General features: G+C 35.5%; 1 protein-coding gene across 1 annotated transcript in view; it reads left to right on the forward strand.

Moving 5' to 3' along the window:
• Positions 1–857: 857 nt before the first annotated feature.
• The window catches only part of LOC149533566 (Calcium-binding EF hand family protein), a 41,786-nt gene continuing 18,869 nt past the window's right edge, over positions 858–23,774 (forward strand). The window contains exon 1 of the mRNA XM_089807776.1: positions 858–1,685. Coding sequence (XP_089663902.1) covers positions 1,103–1,685 — 583 coding nt within the window. The 5' untranslated portion in view covers positions 858–1,102. The remainder of the gene's footprint in view (positions 1,686–23,774) is intronic.

Consider the following 23,774-nt stretch of genomic DNA (forward strand, 5'->3'; position numbering starts at 1 on the left):
GAAGAAGGTGGATGACTTCAATAAGCAGATCAAGGACTCGAACAAATTTGTTATCAAAGTCATACACATCTGTTTGGTCACTCTTTGTATGATACAGGAAAGGATCACTGACATCGATGCCAATACTGACGATGATTACAAGGAACTGTGAGTTCCTTAAGGAGGAATGGTTTGCTATGCTGCTATCCAAACAACTAGGTGGGAATGTTTAAGTGTTGTTATGAGTTTTGGTAGATTTTGGGTTTTGGTTTCATACAACTTGTGTGGCTTCAAAATTTTTTTGATTAAGACTTTTATTATCCACCCTACGTGACATAGACATTATGTTAACTACCAATTGAAAGACTCTCATATTGTTAGGTTAATTACTCTACACTATGGTTCTTACTATGTTTTTGATAAATGTAAGATTAGGGTTGCTTTCATTGTGATTGTGCTAATTACTATAATGTGCTATTAATACACTAGCTATCTTTGTTCAAAAACCATATTGATACTTTTCTTATCAAAAACTATCTACATATCAAAAACTAAATATCTATCATTTACATTTCACTTCTACCAATTAAATCTTTAAATCAATCAAAATCCCATGCATTCAACCTAATTCCATCGATGACTTGTCGATTTTTTAAAATGCACATCAATAAATAAATAACACACAATTATTATTATCATAAATATTGGGAAGGCTATGATAACTCCTCACACAACAAAACTGTCTTAATTAAGATTGATAGTTCCTTTTCTAGGTAGAAAGAAGAAAAAATAATTTATTAAGCGATTCCTGTAAAACCAACGGAATCTGGCAGAAGCTACAGATCTAGAAATTCCAAAGGAAAACGTTCGAGAGATCTAAGATTTAAATAATCAATAGAAAAGGAAAGCCGGTCTTGCAGCGCCATCTGCGATACGCAGGCGCCCCCACATCTCTCCCTCACTCGGCGGCGCAGCGATTCGCTCGAAAACGGAGAAATCATGCCTACGGAGGGCCCTACTTTGATTAATCACATCACTACTGAAACCATTCCCTGAAATAACTCAGAGAACTGCACATTTCGGGGTGCCAAGATCGACAGAAGCAAAGGGGAATTGGCTTAAAATGAAGGCCCTCTATGTATATCTACTTCTGGGCGTGGTAGCTCTGTTAGTCATTTGGAATGGAGGAAAAGAAGCCCACAATGGTGGCAGCGGGGCATTGCATCGCAGGGTGGGTCCTGGCAGGCGCCTTAAGCTCAGGTCTTCTTTTTCTCATGCTAAACATGAGCCTGTGGCCTTTGATCCACTGGTCGCAGAAATGGAGCGCCGCAGAGATGACCGTGAATGGGAGCGCCATTATATTGAGAAAGATAAATTTGATAGTAATGAGAATCATCCTCATCATGATGCTGCTCCTGCCGCTGAATCTCAGCCCGAATGGGAGGATTTCATGAATGCCGAGGATTATCTCAATGACGAGGATAGATTCAATGTGTCGCACAGGCTGACCATGCTTTTCCCCAATGTGGATGTGGCTCCTGCCGATGGTTTGTTGAGCAACCAGGAACTTAAGGACTGGCACCTCCGCCAGGCATTGCAGGATGTTTTGCACCGCACCGATCGGGACATTGAGTTGTATGATAAGAACCACGATGGATTCATTTCGTTAGGGGAATATGAGCCTCCTTCTTGGGTTAGGGATTCAGGTATGTTGGTCGTTATATGTATTTTGGTACTGGAGGCTTAGAATTTCTGCAACGTCTAGCTTTTTGATTTAGGGAACTCTCAATTCTTGTGATTAAGTTGAAGGGTTTCATGATTAGTGTTTCTGATGCTGATGGGCTGAGAAAATACTGGATGTTTATCTTTTTAACTTAAAAACAGACATTGGGGACTTTGTGACACAAGTTTATTTGATTTTTGTTGTTTTGCGGGGACCTCAACTTGGAAACTCACGTTAATAAGCTGACCTGCTCGCCCATTTGCTTGCCAGTAGCATTTTTAATGAAAATGGTAATATTTATTTGCTATGGGCTGTTTTTTCCCGTTTGCAAGTTCTTCATGGAATTTTAGAGAGTTTAAAAAACTTTACTCGCCTATTTGCGATCATGAAAATCTTGAACTAATTATATTCTCCAAATTTTAGAGGTGTTCCAATTTGAATCAAGTATTTTTAAGGCGTAGGAGCAACTTCAACACAACTTTTAGGTGTAAACCGAGTAAGATGTAGGTAATATGCTCGCCAACATTTGGAAGTAGATCGAATAAGCTGCACATAAATCAGTAAATACGCCAAATTCATTAATTCCAGAAAACCTTTTTTTCTTAATTAAAGGTAATTGTAATAATAGTATCTGAAGTCACCTCCAAGTGAGACGTAGACTTCTTGGATAGATATGGTTTTGATGTGGGAGACCTTCTTGTGAAAGTCAACGTGGGGAATGTTTTTCTGTTTATGTTATGTATTATTAATGTAGTATACATTGTCTGCTCCCCATTAGAATCAAACTTGTGCCTTCTTTTTTCTAGTGCAAATATACCTTACCCATCTTGGCATTAAAACCTGTGTCTCCACTATGGAGTATAGATGTATTCAGACGTGTACTGGCTTTTATGGAATACACACATGCCCTAGCACCCTTGGTTCTAATTTGTCTTTTCTTGTGGGTTTTACGCACCCTACACTCCTGGATTTGAACATTTGAGACTCTATGGATTACATGCCTCATCACTGATACTCCACATATAATTCATATAGAAAATTATTTGATTTCTCTGCTATTTTACACTTTAGATGATACACACTAAGTTTCCTATCAGTATGAGTCATTTCCAAACAACATTCTCTGTCTTCCTGTTCACTTGAGGCCTTGACCTTGCCAATAATTTTCATTGGCAATTGGCTTTGAGGAAAACATGACGTGTTCCAAAAGGAAAAGATAATTTCATTAGCTAAGTGGTCTTGGTTCTTGGAGAAATTCTAGCTATATTATGAAGCTATGTATCCTCTATAAATGTCTTGGCTCTTCACACTTCTGATCATTATACGCTACAAGTGCCAAGTGTAACCATTCAATTCTGTGAGAGAGGGGATCTTGTGTATCATTACTCATAAACATGGGTTATGAAGATTGATTTCAATCATATTGTTGATTACTTAAAAATGGTATTAGACAATCATGCATCGTACAAAGTCTACAAACACAAAATGCATAGGCGAGCTAATTGTAAGAGAGAAGAATGTTATTGATGGCTGGGACCTATTTGACAAATGTATAAAAGGAGGAGTAATACTCAGATTTTATTTTTCAATGGACTCAAGTAGACTCACGAAGATGGATTCTGAATAGTGACTGGTCAGATCGTTATGAGTCTACCATGGATAAGAGTTTAAACACATTTTTTTTTGATGACAATTTCAGAATCATAAATCGAGCAAGCATTAGTTGATTTAGAGCAGCGATAAGCATCAAGGGACTCTTCACCATTAACTCCACTCAGACCACTTAAAACAATACAATTAATAAATAGTTATCTGATGCTAAGTAGGATTGAGAATTTTATCTAGGGGCGGCAATGTTTATGAAAGGTAGCAAGGGTGGCAATTCTCTTTTCAACGATATATCTCTTCCACTGAAAGGGTATGACCCTCCAAAATTGAAGTTATAAAAAGGAGATTTAGTTTGTGAAGGGGCATTGAATGATTAAGAAAAACAAGCAGAAACAGAATTGAAGTCAGAACTGAATTAATATTAGTAGCAATACCAATTAAGAGATAGAGCTGATTGATAACTAGAATTAGAGATCTATGCATATGTGTTCATGCAATAGACATACTTGCAGAAATTATTGATCTTTGTGAGCAGTGTGATGAGATGACTTAAATGAATCACCTCACTAGCATAAAATACATAAAATACATTGAGCTTCTCTAATGGGCAAAATAGGTTAGTGGGATTCAAAAGTACCATATAGCTGGCTAGGACTTCAATATCCTCTTACAGTTGTTTGCCACAATTTATGGGAATTAGGAAAATAAAAAAATTATGGGCTACAAATGGATCAGATTGGGATTCTAATAACATGAATATTTAACCGTAGATATTCTGATTTTACATTTGGTTGTGTCTAAACTTTTCAAAAATACCTTAAATTGCATTTACTTATCTCTGAGTGTATGCGATTGGAATAATTTTTAAAGAAAATATCTCTCAGAAATCACTACCATCTTATAATAGTTACCTGGAGACATGGATGGCTACTCGTACCGGTACATAATTTTTAAAAAGAGTAGGAGATGGGTACTTGAAGACAGCAAAAATATAAATATATGTAGTTTAAATTAATAAAAAATACTCGTACAATGGATATGCAACTTAGAAGGATTTAAGATTTAAAATGCTTAAAGAGTCTGCTACCGAGTATTGCTAAGCTCCAGTGTACCCATATTTGTTGATTTTGGGTCTGATTTGAGACCAGGATGGCCTGCACTTGGCAAACCCAACTTTTTTAATTTCAAAAACATATTTAGAAACTTGAAAATAAAAGAGTGCCAATGTCAAAGTGTTGATTATAATAGTGGAAAATTGAATGTATGGAAGACTTTGTTTTTTCATGAGATTTGCCAAACAATTCAATACTGAAATACAAACTATTTGAAGTTAAATATAATTCAACCATTTTTTATTAGCAAATAATAATATCAATTAGTTTGGATTTCATGTCATTCAAGAGAAAAATGTCGTGCACTCAACTTTGACTGATTATGCCATTTTATGGCCACAGATTCCATTAAGGCCTCAGAACACACTTGAATTATCCAGATCCAAAATTTATCAACAAGTAGTACAAAAACGTGCTGATACCTCCTTGACCCCAAGTACAGTATCCTCCTCAAACAGATGCACATGTAATAGCAGTGAATAAAATGATTGAAAAAATTGATAATAAACAACGGATTGAAAGACTCTATATAAGAGATTGCAAAAGATCTTCCTAAAATCAAAATGATTGACAACTAAGAAAGCAAAGAAACAAGGAAAGTTTTTAAATACTAATCTACTAACATAATTAACCATTATATTAAACATAACAACATTATTCTAATACCCTCCCTTAATGGTCAATCTACTAACTACACCAAGATAGTCCTGAAATTTGACAAATTTGCCTGTACTCAAGGATTTGGTAAGAATGTATATAGTTTAATACTTTGTTGGAACACACTATAACATCATTGATCCATCTTCTACAAGTTGGTGTATGAAATGACAATGAAACTCATCATGTTTTGTACACTTGTGGAAGACTGAATTTTGGCATGTTTTAGTACATCTTGGTTGTCACAAAGCAAGGGTGAATCTCTGCTCAAGAAAGTTTCATGTCAAAAAGCATCCTTTAAAGTCAGACTGCCTCACATGCTGCTTTGATGGTTCCTCTGTTAATGTTCTGGTAACTGCGAGAGAAGTCCTTTATACTTGCATTTGATCCTTCAGTGTTCTTCATCCATATCAGAATGTATATTTAGTTCTGGTCTATGACTTTCTGAACGTAGACACTATCATGTCTGTGACTCTATTCATTGTTTGTTATCGCCCATCTAGAGACATTGTGTAGCTTCCTACATTATGGTTGAACTGTTCTATTGTTATCAGTTTTTGTTCATATATTATTCTTATTATGTTTGATTTCACTGCTGGAATAAGATGATATGGCACTGTAAATGGGATGACTTGGCATCATGGATATGCCTTGTGTTGTATGGGGGTGGTTAACGATTATTTATCACCATCAAGCAATGAAGTGTGTCAGTGGTGCTTGTAATGGCTGCCTTCTTGCATTCCATCATGAAGACCACTTGGTTTGGGTGAAGTCTCAATGGTATGAGCCAGTGATGAGAGAAACAGTCACACATAACATATTAATGTACTGCTACTGATTTAGTGAAGACACTTATGTGAATTGTTACACTGATTTTATTCTATGTTTGAGATACACATTTCATTTTATATGCATTACATGAGATAGGGCTGTGTTATTATTGTGCATTTGATCAATATATATTCATTAAGACTTTTTCAATGTTAGAAGTATTTGTGAGATACTCATGGCCTTTGTTTATTCTGTTATGTATAGCCAAAATGATCAATCTACGGCTAAGGTAAATAAGGCTTATCGATTGGCTGTTTAGAGTCTTCAATCATAAGTGAGAGATCATTGGATTTTTTTGAGAACTCAATAAAGGATAAATATTTTTGTTGGCTTGTTTCACTCTTAAGTGGAGGGTTTTGTAATGGCCCTTGCCAATAGGCCACTAATAACCACTAATACTGAACTGTGTAATTTTGTCAAACACTTGGCATGCAAACTAAATATACTGTTGAAAGTAAAAATGCTGAATAAAGGAAATTGTTGTGCAACAAATCTACTCAAATAACTGATGCAAAATAGTGCTAATATATTCATTCAAAGATAACCAAATGCTTCTACATATGATATGTGATTTTTCAACTCAAAGCATTACAACATGGCACATTACGAACAAACTTTTACTGGCTGAATGCAACTGAGAATTTCTTGCACTACAAACTGAAATGAAAGGACTTGTATTGAGCAAATGCTGGAGACTGAATGCTGAAGATGAAATGATGAAAATGCAACTCCAATCTGCCCTCAAACTTGTTGACCATACGGCCTGCAGGTACAGCTGTACATATACGGACTGGTATGACACCTGGAAAAAATAAATGCTGGGCTGAAAGGTGCCGAAAATGGTGTAGAAATAATTGCCAGGCTCTAAGGAAATTTCTCCCAGAAAATGAAAATCAAACTCCTAGCGAACAGTGAGATATGAGCAAAAATGTATGTTCAGGCTGAAAATTGAACCTTGCTGGAAATGACCAAACAAGCCCAATTTGAAGTAGTTGAATACCACTTCCAAAGTGCAACCCTTCAAAAGATATTTCACCTCCTTAGTTATGCAAATCCTTAGGAGACTCCGTTCCTAATGATCAAATGACTATTTGCAGACTAAGATGGCGCCACAAATGCTTAAAGAGAAAAGTAGTGTAAACTCAAGTCATAGGATGTCCAAATGAGAGGCCAAGCACTCTATTTATGCACTTTCCTAAGAAGCCACTAAAGACTTTTGGAAGTATCCATAAAATATTCTTATGAAATCCCTTTGTAATGCACTTTTATATAAAAAGTAACTTTATAAAATAAAAAGTGCAACTCAACTCAAAATTATAATATTTTGGCCCCGCATAACACATAAAATAAAAATATGATAAACCCCATCTCCCCAAGAGCAAATAAGACCATCCAATCCCCAAATGATCATCAAAATGACTCTCTCACCAAAATCATCTGCCTATGAGAGTCCATGATAGGCAAATTCCCTGAAAAATAACATGTCACTAAAAAGGGGACATTACAAGTTTTCCCAGGATAAGTTTTGTTGTCCGCTGTTCTTTAGTGTTTTGAGTTTCGGTTCATTGCATCTTTACGCATTGTGGTTCAAAATTCAACACGGTATCAGAGCAGGTCTAAGGAAATGATTCAGAATCAGAAAATTTAAGTTTCGAATTACTCTTTCTCTACATTCAATTTGCTTGTTTCAGATTTCTACAGTGGCGAATGGACTGAAAGTTGAAGATAGGTTGGATTGAGCATCCAACTTCACTTCTTGGAAATTCAAGGTCCTAATTGCATTTGAAACTTTGAAGAGAATGATCTAGTTAACTACGTGAAGTCTGATGTAGCTGAGCCTACTGATGACACTGAGAAAGCACAATGGACAAAGAACAATATCATGGCAAGGAAGATTCTAATTGATTCTATTAAGGATCATCTGCTATCTGTCATATCCAAGTTGAATTCAGCTAAGGAGATGTTTGAGTGTCTTCAAAGTCTCTATGAATTCAACAACACTATTTGAGCTCTAGACATGAGATGTCAACTGAGATGTTTGAGTGTCTTCAAAGTCTCTATGAATTCAACGACACTAGTAGAGCTCTAGACATAAGATGTCAACTGTTTCATATTAAAATGGCTAGAGGAGAATCTGTTGTTTCTTTCTTTATGCAGATTTCAGAATTGAAGGATTAGCTCAATGCTATTAGAGATTCCATTGAAGGCAAAGATCTTGTTATGCTGGCCATAAATAGTCTTCCTCACTCTTGAGAATCTTTCATTCAAGAAATTAGTGGAAGAGCTGAACTACCTAATTTTGATTGGTTGAGTACTGATTGCATTCAGGAGGAATGCAGATTAGAGGCTAGAAGAAATGTATGTAGATCTCAGCATGCAGAAGGTCATGTCCTCTCTACCCATATTTCTGAAGAGAGGAAATAAAGGTAATTTCAAGATGTATAGAGATAGGTATTTTGATTTCGCCCCTGAACTTAAAAAGAAGAAGGATCTCTCTAGGATTTAATGCTTTAGATGTGACAAGTATGGTCACTTTGCTAGAGATTGTATTACTAGACTCAGGCATCTAGTTGCTGCTACAAATGTTGATAATGCTTCTCCTCGTAGAGTCAAGTGAAACTTTTGAGGGTTTCTTATTTATTTCTGCTCTTTCAAGTAATGTTTCTTTTGACAGTGATACTTGACTAATTGATAGTGGAGCCTCTCGCCACATTACGGGTTACCATGAGCATCTACCTAATCTGAAACAAAAAGATTCTCACTTACAAGTCATTATTGGTAATGATGCTTGCTATCCTGTAAGGGTGCTGCTTATGCTTCTTTTCATTTAGATTCAGGAATTCCTCTTCATTTGAGTGATGTGCTGTTCGTTCCTGGAATCAAGAGGAATTTGATTTCTATCTTAGTGTTGGAAGATAAAAGATATCATGTAGCTTTTGTTAAATCAAAGTTCATGCATGGAAGAATGCTAGCATTAAGACAACTTGTGAGATTGGTGTTCTTCATGAAAGCCTATATAGACTTCAAATTGCCCTATTCAAGCCTTAGTACATGATTCAACGAATACTAGCGAGTTGTGGCATGAAAAATTTGCTCATCTATATTTTAGAACTTTGTCATCCATGGAGAAGATAGTTGTTGGCCGTCCAAAGCTAAATCAAGATCACGAGTGTTTGCAAAGGGTGTTGTACTCTAGGTAAGAACATTAAAAGTCCTTTTCAGTATCGTGAAAGTAGAGTAAAGGAATCCTATAGCTGATTCATTCTGATTTATATGGTCCTATGTCTGTTGCTTCATTAAGTGGTTTTTGGTATTATGTTACTTTTATAGATGACTTTTCTTTTTGGTAATATGTTACTTTTATTGATGACTTCTCTCGTAAGTAATGAATTTATTTTCTGAAATCTAAAGAGTTTGATGAGGTGCTGTCTAGATTTAAAGATTTCAAAACACTTGTAGAGAATTTGTCCAATAAGAGGATCAAGGTTTTGAGGTCTAATAATAGGGGTGAATATACTTTTGGTATATTTCAAAATTTCTGTATTGAAGCTGGGATTAAGAGGGAGTCATGTGTCCCTTATAATTGACAACAAGATGGTGTTGCAAAAAGAAAGAAAATGTCTATTGTTGAGGCATTAAAAGCCATGATCCATGATATATGGCTTCAAACTTTTTTATGGGCAGATGTTTGCTAGATAACAATTTATGTTTAGAATCATAGTCCACATCAAATTCTAGACAATCTGACTCTTGAAGAAGCAGTCACAGGTTGAAAACAATTATTAGTCATCTCAGATTTTTTGAGTGTCCAACTTACACACATGTTCCAAAAGATAAAAGAACTAAGTTAGAACCTTCATGAAAAAAATGTATTTTTTTAGTTACAGTTAACCTTCAAAAGCTTATAGGAGTTGCATTCTAGGTCAATGCATATTGAAATTGGGCAGTAAGAACAATCCACACCATACAATTGTGGGGTGTGAATCATTTTTAGGAATAACAATAGATTCCACTCATACCACTACCAAAGCATCTGACAATCCTTAAACTTTTCTTTGATATCCAACAAGAAGGCTCGCACATACAATTTCATGCTCATACATTATAAACAACAAAATTACTTTCCTTTGTACAAGTTGCAACCAAGCAACCAGGTCGATCTGATAGGACTTCCCCAATGCACAATTGATAAAATAGACCCATGCTAAGATACATATGACACTTTTTACAGTTATACAACAATTACATTAATCAAATTTCGCGTGATGATCAACAATTTACGCTTGCCACATCAATCAACACGCTACACTATCCTGTCGCCTTCCAAAAAACAATAGTCCATACGCTACATGCTAGCAATCGTCACAACATGAACCAAGTGACCCACGAATCCTGAAGCATGCAATGTTTCAAATCTTCTACCATGCTGTATGCTCACAAACCTCAAGTCTTTTTCATCGACATGCTATACCCAAAGCACAACAACTACCTTTGGTATAATTCTCTGTCACTGGCCTGCAACCAGTCTCTAGCAACACATTGTAAATCAGTCTGACCATAACATAAAGATCTAGACATAAGATCTATACTCATCCTACAACACATATCCAAGCTCGCATACTCAGAAATGCCGTACACTATCTGTACAGTTCTGATTAATAGCATGTAACACACAAAATCTAAGTTTGTCTAATTCCATTATGAAACTCCTGAACACATGTTGACATCCATGACAAAACCTGCATGCTAACAACAATTCCAACTCCTTATTATCAACAATCTCCCCATTCTCAGCATAAATTAGTAGAGATGTTTCTTTTGAAGAAGGCGCAGTTTGCAAAAGATTCAAAGAGACTAATATGGAAATTGCTAGAGAAGATCTTGAGCCTTCATAAGATAATGATATTGCTGTCCCTGATTCCCCATCAGAGATTCAGAGGGAGACCACTGAGTTAGAATATCCTATTGATTCCATTGGTTGTCTAAGTAATATTTCATTTGATAAGAAGAGACATTTGTGGGCTAGACATACTATGCAAGAGGCTGAAAAATATGCAGCCCCACGTAGCACTTTTAGAGAAAGTAAAAAGCCTCATAAGTTTGTAGGATATGTTGCTTTGATGAGTCATATTATTGCATTCAAGCCTTCCATTTTTGAGGAGGCTTCAAAACAACAAGTTTGGAAGGATGCCATGAGCATCAATCCATTATCAAGAATGATGTTTGGGACATTGTTTCTAGGCCTAAAGGTAAATCAGTTGTTTCTTCTAAGTGTCTGTTCAAAATTAAACATGCAACTGATGGGAGTGTTGAAAAATATAAAGCTAGATTTGTACCTAGAGGGTTTTCTCAATTTAGTAGGAGATTTGATTGTTTGGTCCTAGCTATGTCTTAGCTGACATGTTTTGTATCATTTTGATAATTGTAATGCGATTTGTGTAATTGAGTTTAAGGTTGAGATCAACCTTGTTTATGTTTACAAGGTTGATGTAATGTATATAAAGATTGTTAATGTTATAATTCTGTCGGATAAATTATATTATATATATAAGATATAATATACGACAAATATTATAATTAACTTATATTAAGAGTGATATATATATATATATATGTATGTATATATATGTATATATATGTATGTATATATATATATATATATATATATATATATATATATATATATATATATATATATATAAAACCATTATAATATGTTAAGGATATATTAATTGTGTTATAACTATAACTAATGTAAGTTAATATATTCAAGAGACATGTCTCTTCAAGAGGCATGCCTCTTTATATCACATATATACTCATTCAAAGAGTAACTTGGAAAACACATAAAAATTCTACAAGTGCTATTACAAGTTACAGAACAGATTAATGATCCTATTTCACTAACATGGTATCAGAGCAAGTTCCTAGCTAGGCCCGTGAGACTTCAGAAATCTTAAAATTGAACAAACTGTTGCACAGTAAATTTCATATAATAAGCATAGCTTTGGGATTTGTGGAAGATATGACTGAATAATTATTTCCCTTTAATTTGTGAAACAACATTGTCTTTCTATGAGAATACAGTTTCACCGATGTGAGACCTGACCTAGATGGGACTTCGAGGGGTCAAATGGATTACCCAATTAGGACATTTTATGAAGAGTTTACTGAGATTTCAGTGCATAAATCGCTGGAGATATATCTGAGTAGTGATACATTGGCCTGTATCATATTGATCTCTGAACACCAGTACTATCAAAGTCAAAATTTCAGCATATGGCACAAAGATAGTCGCTACCTGGCAACATTCGATATATCAATAATTATTTGTCATTTCTGGATGCCATAGAGATTATATTTGTCCTTTCTAAAGCCAGAAGATGATACACATGGCGGAAAAGTAGAATGGTGTAACTTTTACTACCAACTGCCCCTGTATTTATCAAACGTGTTTATCCCCAATAATGGGCCTGGCCTCTTCTATATGGAGTTTGGCATTAAGTTTTGTCATCTTCTTCATTGTGCTCAGGCCTGGTTCTTTATATATCAGGATGAAAAAATAAAAATGCAGAAAAGAAAAGAAAATATTAATTCATCAGTATTTGGCTTGACCAATTAATCAAGGTGATGGAATATACAAATATGGAAAAAGATGACAGCTGATTGGTAATTGAACAAATAATGCATGGTGAAGGTATATTGGCAGAATAATATGGTCTGACATTATCATAGAAAGGAAATTGAATATTAATGAAGGAATAGCCTCGAATGAAGCAAGCATGTAAGTCCTCAAGATCATTATTTCCCGACGACACATTTGAGACCGAAAAAGATTATATATAAAACAAAGAATGAAGGACCAATCACATCGAATAGGAAGTAGGAAAGGAGTCCCTGACAATACCCAACATGCAATGACATTAGCAGACGGCCTGTTTGTTAAGAGCACACCCATTATTGAAAGCGTGGAACAAACTACAATCAAAGGTGGCAAAGAAAAATTAAACTCTTTTACTCACCCCATGCAGATAGGTCAGCAGATTTACATGGAAGATGAGCATATATGTGTTGATAAACTTTTTTTTGACACCTGACGCCCAGCATGGAATCCTTTGACATGGGCTCGCTAATCAGAAATGTTGAGAAAATACTCGTTTAGGAATTAGTGGTTGTGATTAATGTGTGTGTTGCAGTTCAATTTCACACTTGGTGCGGTGACTTGCTACCTGTAGTTGGATTTGTGTTGACCGAGCACAGAATGTGCCATAGATGGGATGAGCCTCAAGTGGACTCTTTGTCGCTATACTGATTGGGAGTACAACATATGCCTTACAGTCTGCATGGGTTCAAACTTAGTGAATTGACTATAACATCGATGTTGAAAAGGAAAATCATCCAATTCAATGCATTTGGGTTCAGGCACAAAGGGCACTTGGAAATGATAGTGAAAGATGAATCATACAAAGTTGCGAAGGAAGTTGATCGGTATCACATGGGTCTTTTCTTGAGCACGCGAGAGGCTTGGATCCATGTCCTTCATGAGCTCTAGGTAGCAATATCTATTATGTCTTCAAGAGTACACTCATGATCGAGAAAAGTTGGTCCAAATTGATCTTCTTTAAATTTTGTTCACTTTTATGGTTGGTACAATTCTATCTCCCATGTAGAGGAATAGGAAGTTATTGAATCTATAGGCCTACGCCAATGAAAGGAGCCACCTAGCCTTGCTGAATAGTAGGGATGCCGTAGACCCAGTTCCTACTAGTGCTTGTGTGATTGTTGTTGATTGAGATGTTTTTGATAAGGATTATGAAGTCCGAGAACAAAATAGGCAAAGACGAGTGATCATAGAGGATTATAAACTTGTGGTATGATCTGGCCATCTATTACCAACGATGTCAGAGATGAAGTCTATCATATATGATGAGATACAAAATATGTTCAATAATATAAGAGTGGGAAATCTAACATTGTAAGGGGGAATGATAACCAATGTTCTATTACCATTTGAATTGTCCTTATATAGGAGCAGAAAAGATGTACTCAAATTGTTTGACAAATTCTTATATGGAGGCATTTTCTAATTTGATGCATATGGACCTTCATTGGAGCAACTTGTTGATGTGCAGATAAGTATTTATTATCCACGGGTATTGCATGTATCTACTCATTGTAGTCTCTCTCTTATTGTATTTCTATAATTACTATAAAGAGCTATTTGCCTTGATTTTTTCCTTTGTCTCTGAGGATGCTCTTGCAGGAAAAGAAGATTGGTACATTAGTTATGCTACCAAATATTGTGCAGACTCAATCTTATGATAGTAGCTCCAAAGAAGCTATGATTTAGGATTCACGAATCATTTGATAATCAGGTTGGATAATGAGAGTTTCTTGAAGCAAATATCCTAGATGATTGAAATTATGAGAAGGAGTCAAATAGTTCATTAGAGGCAACCTTGGAGAAAGAGAAGGAGCAAAAAAAAAAAATGCTTAAATCAGATTTTTGATGATATTGGTTCAGAAGGAGTAGAGCTTGTTGATGGATTCAACACTAGTCAGAAACTATAATAGCTAAAAGACTATGATTCATGGGATAAAGTCTCATGTATGTAGACTGGAAGGCTTTATGCTATCAGGATACCCATTGAACTAGGGAAGCATGACATGACTTGCTACCAAGAGGTTAGAAGGGTGATAACAGATTTAGAGGAAGCTTGATACTTCATCGAAGAGAACCTTGAGCTAAGAGGTCAAAAAAGTTGATATCAAACTAAGAGGGAGAAACCTTATTCTTTGATGTGTTTTATGGTGAATGTCATGACAGTATTCATGGTGACTTCATGCGAAATTTTGATGTCATACATGTATGAGCCTGTCCCCTGTGTACATCATGAAGAAGTGACGACTTCTAAATGATTATCTCTTGTATTAGGAGAAGTTGTTGTAAAGTGACGTCCTTAGAATAACTTGCAGCATGATTCATTTTTGCAAAATTGATTCATGTAAAGGCTTTATCTTATAAATCAACAACTAGGCGGTTGATATCATTAATTTGATTATCTACAAGTTGCTTGTATAGATATATTTTCAGTATTTGGTGTATATCTTGCCTTGATATTTTGATAGGCCATTACCACATTGAGTACTTGGTGGATATCATTTAGTTGATGTTCAGATAGGCCATTACTTGGAGTATTTGGTGAATATCATTTGATTGATATTTTGATAGGCCAATGCTCATGTTACCAAATATGATATCAAATAGTAATTGGTGAATATCATATATTGATCTGATAGGCCAATACTTACATGATATCATATTCTAGAAATCTTTTGATCAAAGATTTCCTATATGTATTATTTTTTGAAATATTACCTATGGTGTAATATCTATGTGGTTCATCCTTCTTCATTAAGAGAGAGTGTTAATGTTATAATTCTATCGGATAAATTATATTATATATATAAGATATAATATACGGCAAATATTAAAATTAACTTATATTAAGAGTGATATATATACACATAACCATCATAATATGTTAAGGATATATTAATTGTGTTATAACTATAACTAATGTAAGTTAATATATTAAAGAGACATGTCTCTTCAAGAGGCATGCCTCTTTATATCACATATATACTCATTCAAAGAGTAACTTGGAAAACACATAAAAATTCTACAAGTGCTATTACAAGTTACAAAATAGATTAATGATCCTATTTCACTAACAAAGATGAACTCATTTGTATGATTGAGTGTGTATGTATGGAAGAGCATATGTGTGACAGTGTGCTAATGTACTATTATCAAAGATTAAGTGAAGAGGTATGAGTGGAATCTAGATAGAGAATTGTTGTACTTCATTGGAGGTGAGTTGGCATACTAGAGATGTTATTAGTCAATTCATAATTCAATAGATTGTTGTTCATAGTGGATTGTAGTCCGTCTTGAATTGTTGCCCTTGCTGTAATTTCAGGGTTGTTGCCCTCTTGTATTTTGAGCAATGAGCTCTAGGCAGTGTGTCTGAATGCATGCACGTTTCTTTTGTACCTTTAACAAGGTATTTGTGCTAGTATATCATCTATTGGGTTTGATCCCCACCATGGTTTATCCCTTAACTAGGTTTCCACACAAAAAAAATGGTGTTGTGTTGCGGTGTTGTTTATTTATGTGCTCTATTATTTATCCTTTAGATATGAGTTCTAATGTTTATGAATTGTAAAAGGTATTAAGTTTTGCGACATGACGGTTTCCCCTCCCTCTTAGTTGTGTGTGCTACCTTGTTTTAAACACTCGCTATATATTTATTATCTTTCCTAGCTCTCATGACTGGGGCTAACAAAGTCTATTTAGAAAATGAGGAGAATTTTTTTGGCAGGGGCTTTCAGAGAAACACAATTTGGTATTGACCTCTTGGAATAAGATTTGTAAACCAAAGGAGAGTGGGGGAGTTGGCTTGAGAAACCATATCGATTAGAAAAAAGCTTTAGGAGCAAAACTGATTTGGAAAATGGATAGACAATCCAAGCTGAAATGGGCCAAAGTTCTTCAAGAAAAGTATCTTAGTGGTAATATAGAGTTGGATATTGTTAGAATTATTGATCCTCCGACAGGGTCAAGTTTAGAACTTTATGCTCTATTACAAACCAATTCATATGCAGTTATTTGTCATGGGATATTTATGATGGGAGCAAGGCCATGTTTTGGGAAGTGTCATGGTGTGGTCTTCCAAGAATTACAATGTAATAGATATTGGGACTACCAAAAATTTCCTCTTAAATCATCACGGCAACAAAATGAAAGATAAGATTATCCCCATTCATAGGGATCAACTTTTGGGTGGAAATGGAAGGAATTGGAGTCTCTCCCCTTGCTAGTGTAGGAAATTAGAGATTTGAAAAGCAAATTTTAAATTAAGGTAAATTAATTTTAGTAGTGGGGAAGATAGATTGATTTGGGCAACATTAATAAATTAGAATGCAAGAATGAATATTATTGGATATTAGAAGGATGTGACCTCCCCAAATTTGAGATTCCAACTTCTTTATGTTTGGATAAACAATGTGTTTCAAGGGCAGGTACATTTACATGGGCAACTTTGCAAAAGAAGATTCTTACAAGAAAAAGGTTCAATAAACTTGGTTTTGAGGGACACTCGAGATGTGTGCTTTGCAAACAAGAGGAGGAATTAGTGAATCACATTCTTCTAGATGCAACTTTGCACAAGAATGTTGGAGATTGATGTTTGTGAAATTGGGGTGGACTGTCAAGCTCTTTCAGTTTTGGCTAGCAAACTCAAACTTGAGCTTGCTAAGTGTTATTGGAAAATTTGTCCCTCCTTGATGAGACAATTATAGTGGAAGTGGTCAATTAGAGGTCTTCAATCCTTCCAAAGAAAGCTGAATTGTGAAGTATTGTCTTCTTGGGATGGGAAAATGAAATTTTGTTGGGGAGGGTTAAGGGTACCAACAGGCTGGAGCTAAGTTGGGGACTCAAGCCCAATGGTCACTGCTATGAATGACTGGTATAGACTAAACTTTGATGGGGCCTGCCGGGGTAACCTGAGAGCCCTTGGAAGCAACTTGCATCATTAAGGATTGGAAAGGGCCCTGAAAGGGAAACAAACAATGTCCATGTGAGTCAACAATAATAAATTTGCTAAATTCAATCCAATTATTGGGGCCTTTAATTATGTAAAGAAAGGGGTATAGATTCTATTGACGTGGAGGGAGACGACCATTGTGGTGAATGCGGTTAGATGGGGCAACATGCCTTGATTGGAAATTAAATGGCTTGTTGGGTAGGACATGGAAATTATTAAGATATTTAAATGTTTCATGATCAATCATGTATTTAGGGAGAGTAACATAGAAGCAAATTAATTAGCGAATATTGCAGTGGAAGGAGTCAGTATTAAAGAAATATATCTCCCCGCCCCTTGACATGGAGATGGTTGCTCATAACCTTAGTTTGGCAGTAGTAAATTTGAATTCAAACTAAAAAAGTTATTGTTGGTTAGTGACACAACATTGTTCGAAGGACTTTTTCTTGGGGTCTATAGCTTAATGTAAGAACCCCATTGGTTCTACCCCAGAAAACTCAATTTTGACCTTTTGAAATTTTGTCAAATGGTTGGCATGCAATCCTTAATTATTGATTTCTGAATGTATATGTGTTTGTTTTGTTTGTATGGAGTGGTTCTGCAAGTGCTTAACATATAAGAATGCATGAAACAAACAATTTGCTTTCCAAATCCAAACAAAGTATCCCAATTTGTTTAATAAGAGATCTGATTGCATACAACAACAATTGTTAAAATTAGAGAAATACGATTAATCAACAACTGTGAAAACTTGGAATCGATCGCTAATCATTATTGACACCACCAATGAGACATGACTGCTCTAGGAAGTGACACCTAGTTGGAAAGATGTATAAGCATCCAACAAAATAAAAAACAAGCCACCAAAACCCGAATTGTTGTCCTCTAACAGTCTGCTGCAATAACTCAAAACGTTGAACCACATATAGGCCGTGATATGCATAAAGTGAAGCCTTATGCCCTTGCTGGCAATTCTGAAATGAAATGGGTTTCTAATCAACAATTTCTGCTAACAGTTGAATTAATTTGGCCTCTCTATATGGAGCCAAAGCATTTGCACAATTCACTGGTGTAATTTCAACCTATTCGAAGTGTTGAAGCCTGTGTAGAATTCACAATTCCACCACGTTGAAATTCTTCAAACCCTTGTTTCTTTACTTCACTCAAATCAATAAAAGCAAATGCATAGTAGAATGGATTCATTTTTACCAAATGAAGGCTTTTATAAATGCCAAGAGGAAGTTGGTCCAAAGCTTCATTATCTTAATAACTTAAAGCCATAACTTAGCTTTTTATTATATTTGCTTTTTGATGCAAAATTAACTTTGCACTAAATTAAGTATTCCTTCAACTTCGGTGTTAACTCTTGTAATACAATTAATAACCAATTACGATGCCTTTTTAGTGTCCCATATTGTCTTAGGGAAATAATAAATAAACAACCCCCTCATTATAACATTCATTTAATGCACTTATAAGTAGTGTTACAAGCCTTAGACTTGGCAAGCCCAAATTGGGCTCGAACTCGACAACCAGACTCAACAAATTAAAAAACCCATGAAATTCAAAGAGTTTTAAGGATTCTAAGTTTTTTCATGCATCATTTGGCCAATTAACATCAAATACACAGTAGTTGAGATAAATAGAAGCTACTTTGCACACATGCACAACTTTTAATAGATCACAAACGTAAAAATGCGATTTTTGAAAGAAATTACTTAAACTGAATAACATAATAGAAATATAGTGTAATTATCAAATGTCTACAATATTCATGGAATATGCAATCCATGGAATCAAAAGTTAAAAACATATATCAAAATAAAGGCTCATGGTAGCCTATGTCCTTCTATGAGTACGCTTAAGATAGGCCATGGAAGACTCTAGAGCCATCCTCTTTTCCTATGTTTGAGGTTGAATGCCAGCGACATGCTCATCATGATCATTCTCCTCATCCTCATAATCCTCATCATCAAAGTCAGATCCATCACTCTTGGCCATAGGCTCTCGCATTGGATCTCCTCGTGCTCTAGCCTCCTCCACTGCCTTTGCCTCTCGATCTACTTGATTGACTCACTCGAAGTCTTCATCAATGAAGAGAGAATCATCAACCTCTATGTTTCACCCTACTTGTATATCAACCTTCTCTAATACAATAGGAGATGTGTCGTGCCGAAAATTTGTTTTTGATGAAAGTGAATGTTGTAATGAACAAACACAAGATCATTCATTTTTTTTGCTGCCAACCTATTACACTTCTTCGAGTGTATATGCTCAAACATACTCCAATTGCATTCGCATCTTGAAGCACTAGATGACTGGCTCAAGATATGAACTGCAATCCTCCGTAGACATTTCCAACCATACATTTGAAACAAGAAAATTTCAAATCAGTTCTATAACTTTGACTTTATTAATCTAGATTCTAGATTTTAAACTGGTAATAAAATTAGAAATTAGAAGCTAGAATTGTAGATTTTTACTAGGCATCGGTTTGTCCTGTTTTTCTTGAATAAGTCTCGTGAAATAGGTCTCCTTGTGCTTTCTTATACATCTCTATCTCATGGACTATGATTGTTCCAACAGTTTTATTGGTGACATCCTCTCTATAACATCATGGAGGCCACTCCACTCCTCGTCATCAAGCTTAAAATTTGCGTTGAATTGGCATGTCAGATTAAGAAAGTGGACAGCTGCATGTATAGGCCTATGAAGTAGATTGTGCCATCACCCATCAATGACATCCCCCTTGGGACCATATTATCTTGATTCCCTGCATAAAAAGCTTGAGTGGTCGCTTTCGCCTTATCTATCCATATTTATCTTGTGTTGTAGTGAGCAAACACAAGATCATTCATTTTTTTTGCTGCCAACCTATTACACTTCTTCGAGTGTATATGCACAAACATACTCCAATTGCATTCGCATCTTGAAGCACTAGATGATTGGCTCAAGATATGAACTGCAATCCTCCGTATATATTTCCAACTATACATCTGAAACAATAAAATTTTAAATCAGTTCTTTAACTTTGACTTTATCAATCTAGATTCTAGATTCTAAAGTGGTAATAAAATTAGAAATTAGAAGTTGAAATCATAGATTTTTACGAGGCATAGGTTTGTTCTGTTTTTCTTGCATAAGTCTCATGAAATAGGTCTCCTTGTGCTTTCTTATACATCTCTATCTCATGGACTATGATTGTTCCAATGGTTTTATCGGGTGACATCCTCTCTATAACGTCATAGAAGCCACTCCACACCTCGTCATTGGGCTTAAAATTTGGGCTGAATTGTCATGCCAGATTAAGGAAGTGGACAGCTGCATGTATAGGCCTGTGAAGTAGATTGTGCCATCACCTATCAATGACATCCCCCATGGGACCATATTTATCCTGATTCCCTGCATAAAAAGCTTGAGTGGCCGCTTTCGCCTTATCAATGCCCTCATAAATGTAACCAATTGAGTGCTTCTCTCCATCAACAATCTATAGGAGAACAATAAGAGGCTCTATGAACTACAATCATTGTGAAAAGAAAAATATTAAGCTTTAAGTTTTCCTTTTAAAAATGAACAATGTGAATGTCAATGAGCATAAACAATTGTTTAAAACTTCAACTAAAATGGTGAAATGAAATAGAAATGAGGACAAAAAGGAAAATTACCTCCACAATCTCTTTGGTGGGTTGCCAGAAGACAATCTCATAAAAAGACCAATCAATCACCTTAGCCGATGCATTGATCTTTACATATGATGAACTTGTCTCGTCCTCACATACAAACATGCCTTTCAAACTAGCCTTTGACTTAAGTAAAGATTGCAACGTGATAAAATTTGTTGCAAATCTAGTGATCCCTGGACAAGACGACTTTTTTTTCTCTGTGTGTTGCCTCTTAAGGTTGAGGACCCAAGCATAATTATATATAAATTTACATATATTTCTTGCTTGTTCTACACATTTTTTTATCCAAGGAATCTTACCTAGATCCTCCAACATGAGGTCAATGCAATGGGCAACACAAGGGGTCCAAAACAAGTGGTGACGTCTCTCCATAAGAAGTTTACCAACAACAACATAATTTGATGTATTATTTGTCACAATTCACACCACATTTTCCTCACCCATGCCCTTCAACAATTCCTCTATTAGCTCACCAAGATACTTTGCATTTTTTGCCTTCTCTGAGGCATCAACTGATTTCAAAAACATTGTGGAACCTCAAAAAAGATAAAGAAATTTAGTACAATCATAATGACCAATCAATTTACTACTAACTTACTAACTTCTAACTTTCTAAGTACAATATTGAATTACCTAATATGGAGACAAGAAAATTCAGCTATGTCCTATTTCTTCGATCAATCCAACCATCGGTCATGATGGTGCAACCCTTCATGACCCATACTTTACTCTGCTCCTCAATTTGAACTTTTACAGCAGCCACTTGTTCGGCAAAACAAGACCTTTTAGCTCCTCATCATTAGGGGCTTTGAACCCTGGACAGAAATGATAACATCTATGACAATTTACCATTAAGGAGATCTAAAACAAATTAAATAAGCAAATAAGTATACTTGCTAAGTTACTAGTAAGAGAAGTAAGACATACAAATTCTCGAGTCTTGAACGCAAGATAAGACACACAAATTAAAAATTAAAATAATAAGTACCTTGCTGCATTAAATGGAAGGTTGTAGAAGAAGAAATCTCCAACTGCCAACTTTGCTTGCTCATGCCTCTCCTTTTTCCAAGCCATGCCCTCAACCGATGGTTGTGCTCTTGGAGTTGTACATGGAGAAAAGATGGAATCAAGTGAGGATCTTTGCTTGTGAACCCGAGGCCTAATGCTCTCACTAATAGATGCAGTAGTACTAGTAGGTGGAATTGGAAGGTGACTGTGATAACTTGAAGAGTTCTCTACACTTCTAGTTCCAGCTAAGTGTGCCATCTCTTCCTATTCCTTCTTTTTTAATTCTTTCTTCTTTTGAGATGCCTCTAAAAGAGCTTGCATATCGCACATGTCATGTTGGGGTATAGCCTTGCATTGTTTGGCATCACGCTTTGGTATATGTGCAAGGTGATATTTCAATCTATTAATGCCTCCCTCATTATGTGCTACCGTATGATGCCAACATATAACAACTCCTTTTTTATGGCCAGGAATAACATGTTTCCAAGCCCTATCCCTTGATACTACAACAGGGTCAACATTAGGGTTAGTTTTAGGCCTAGTGCCACTACTCTCAGGCTGAGACACAATGTTTTTGCTACTACAATATACCATAAATAAAAAAAAATCTAGAATATAGAAAATCAAATTTACAAACACTAGGGCTGTTTACTCTTCAAGTTTTTCACCAGCATAAATTGGAACAAATTTTAAAGAGTCCAAACAAATGTAAATAAAAAAAATTCATGAATGTAGAGAAATTTACAAAATAACACAGAAATATATCTTACCTCTTCAAATTTGCTCTAGAAATGGAAATACAACTCAAGTATGAAGAAGCCTCCTCCAAATACTTCTTTTAACTCTTCTCAATGCTTAGATGCAAGCTACAAAGTGGCACAAACAATCAACAATTGATGTATGAGAGCCAATTGATTTGATAATCTATCTCCCAAAACCCCAATACTCTTCTCTCAAGTCTTCTTTCTCTAATGTTTGTGTTTGCAAGTGATAAAATGACCTTTTTAGGTCTTAGACATGTGATCTGAACTGAAAAAATAAAGCAAAGATCATTTAAAATGTTTTTCTTTGCACTTTATGAGTATTGGGAAACGACCAAGTCAATCCAATGGGATTTGATGAGTCTAGTGAGTTTGTTGACTCAGTGAGTCAATGTAGACTCGCCCAGGACTCGGTTGAGTCGTAGGCTAGAGTGACCCAAACTTGGCAAGGTAGGCACGCCTTGAGACTTGCCAAGTCTTGGTCAGACTTGCCGAGTCTTGTAACACTGCTTATAATTCAATTCGTCCCCACTTGAATAAAAGCTTTTTATATAACTTATAATAATTAATTATTAATAAAGAATAATTTATTAGTAATTAATACCTAAAACCTGAGCCAATATACTTATACCACTGCATCAGCTGATGGACCTTGCTAATAGCAAGTCCAGGCACATTGCCAAAAATAACAAGATGGGCATAAATGACTCACTACAAATTGTAAGTCCCTCAGACTGAGTCAAATGACGAATGATTCAATCACTGTGCATACCATGTGTCCAAGTGCCTTACCAAATACAACA

Source organism: Cupressus sempervirens, chromosome 10 (assembly GCF_028749045.1).
Source record: "Cupressus sempervirens isolate cs-2001-9-10 chromosome 10, ASM2874904v1, whole genome shotgun sequence".
Lineage (NCBI taxonomy): Eukaryota > Viridiplantae > Streptophyta > Pinopsida > Cupressales > Cupressaceae > Cupressus > Cupressus sempervirens.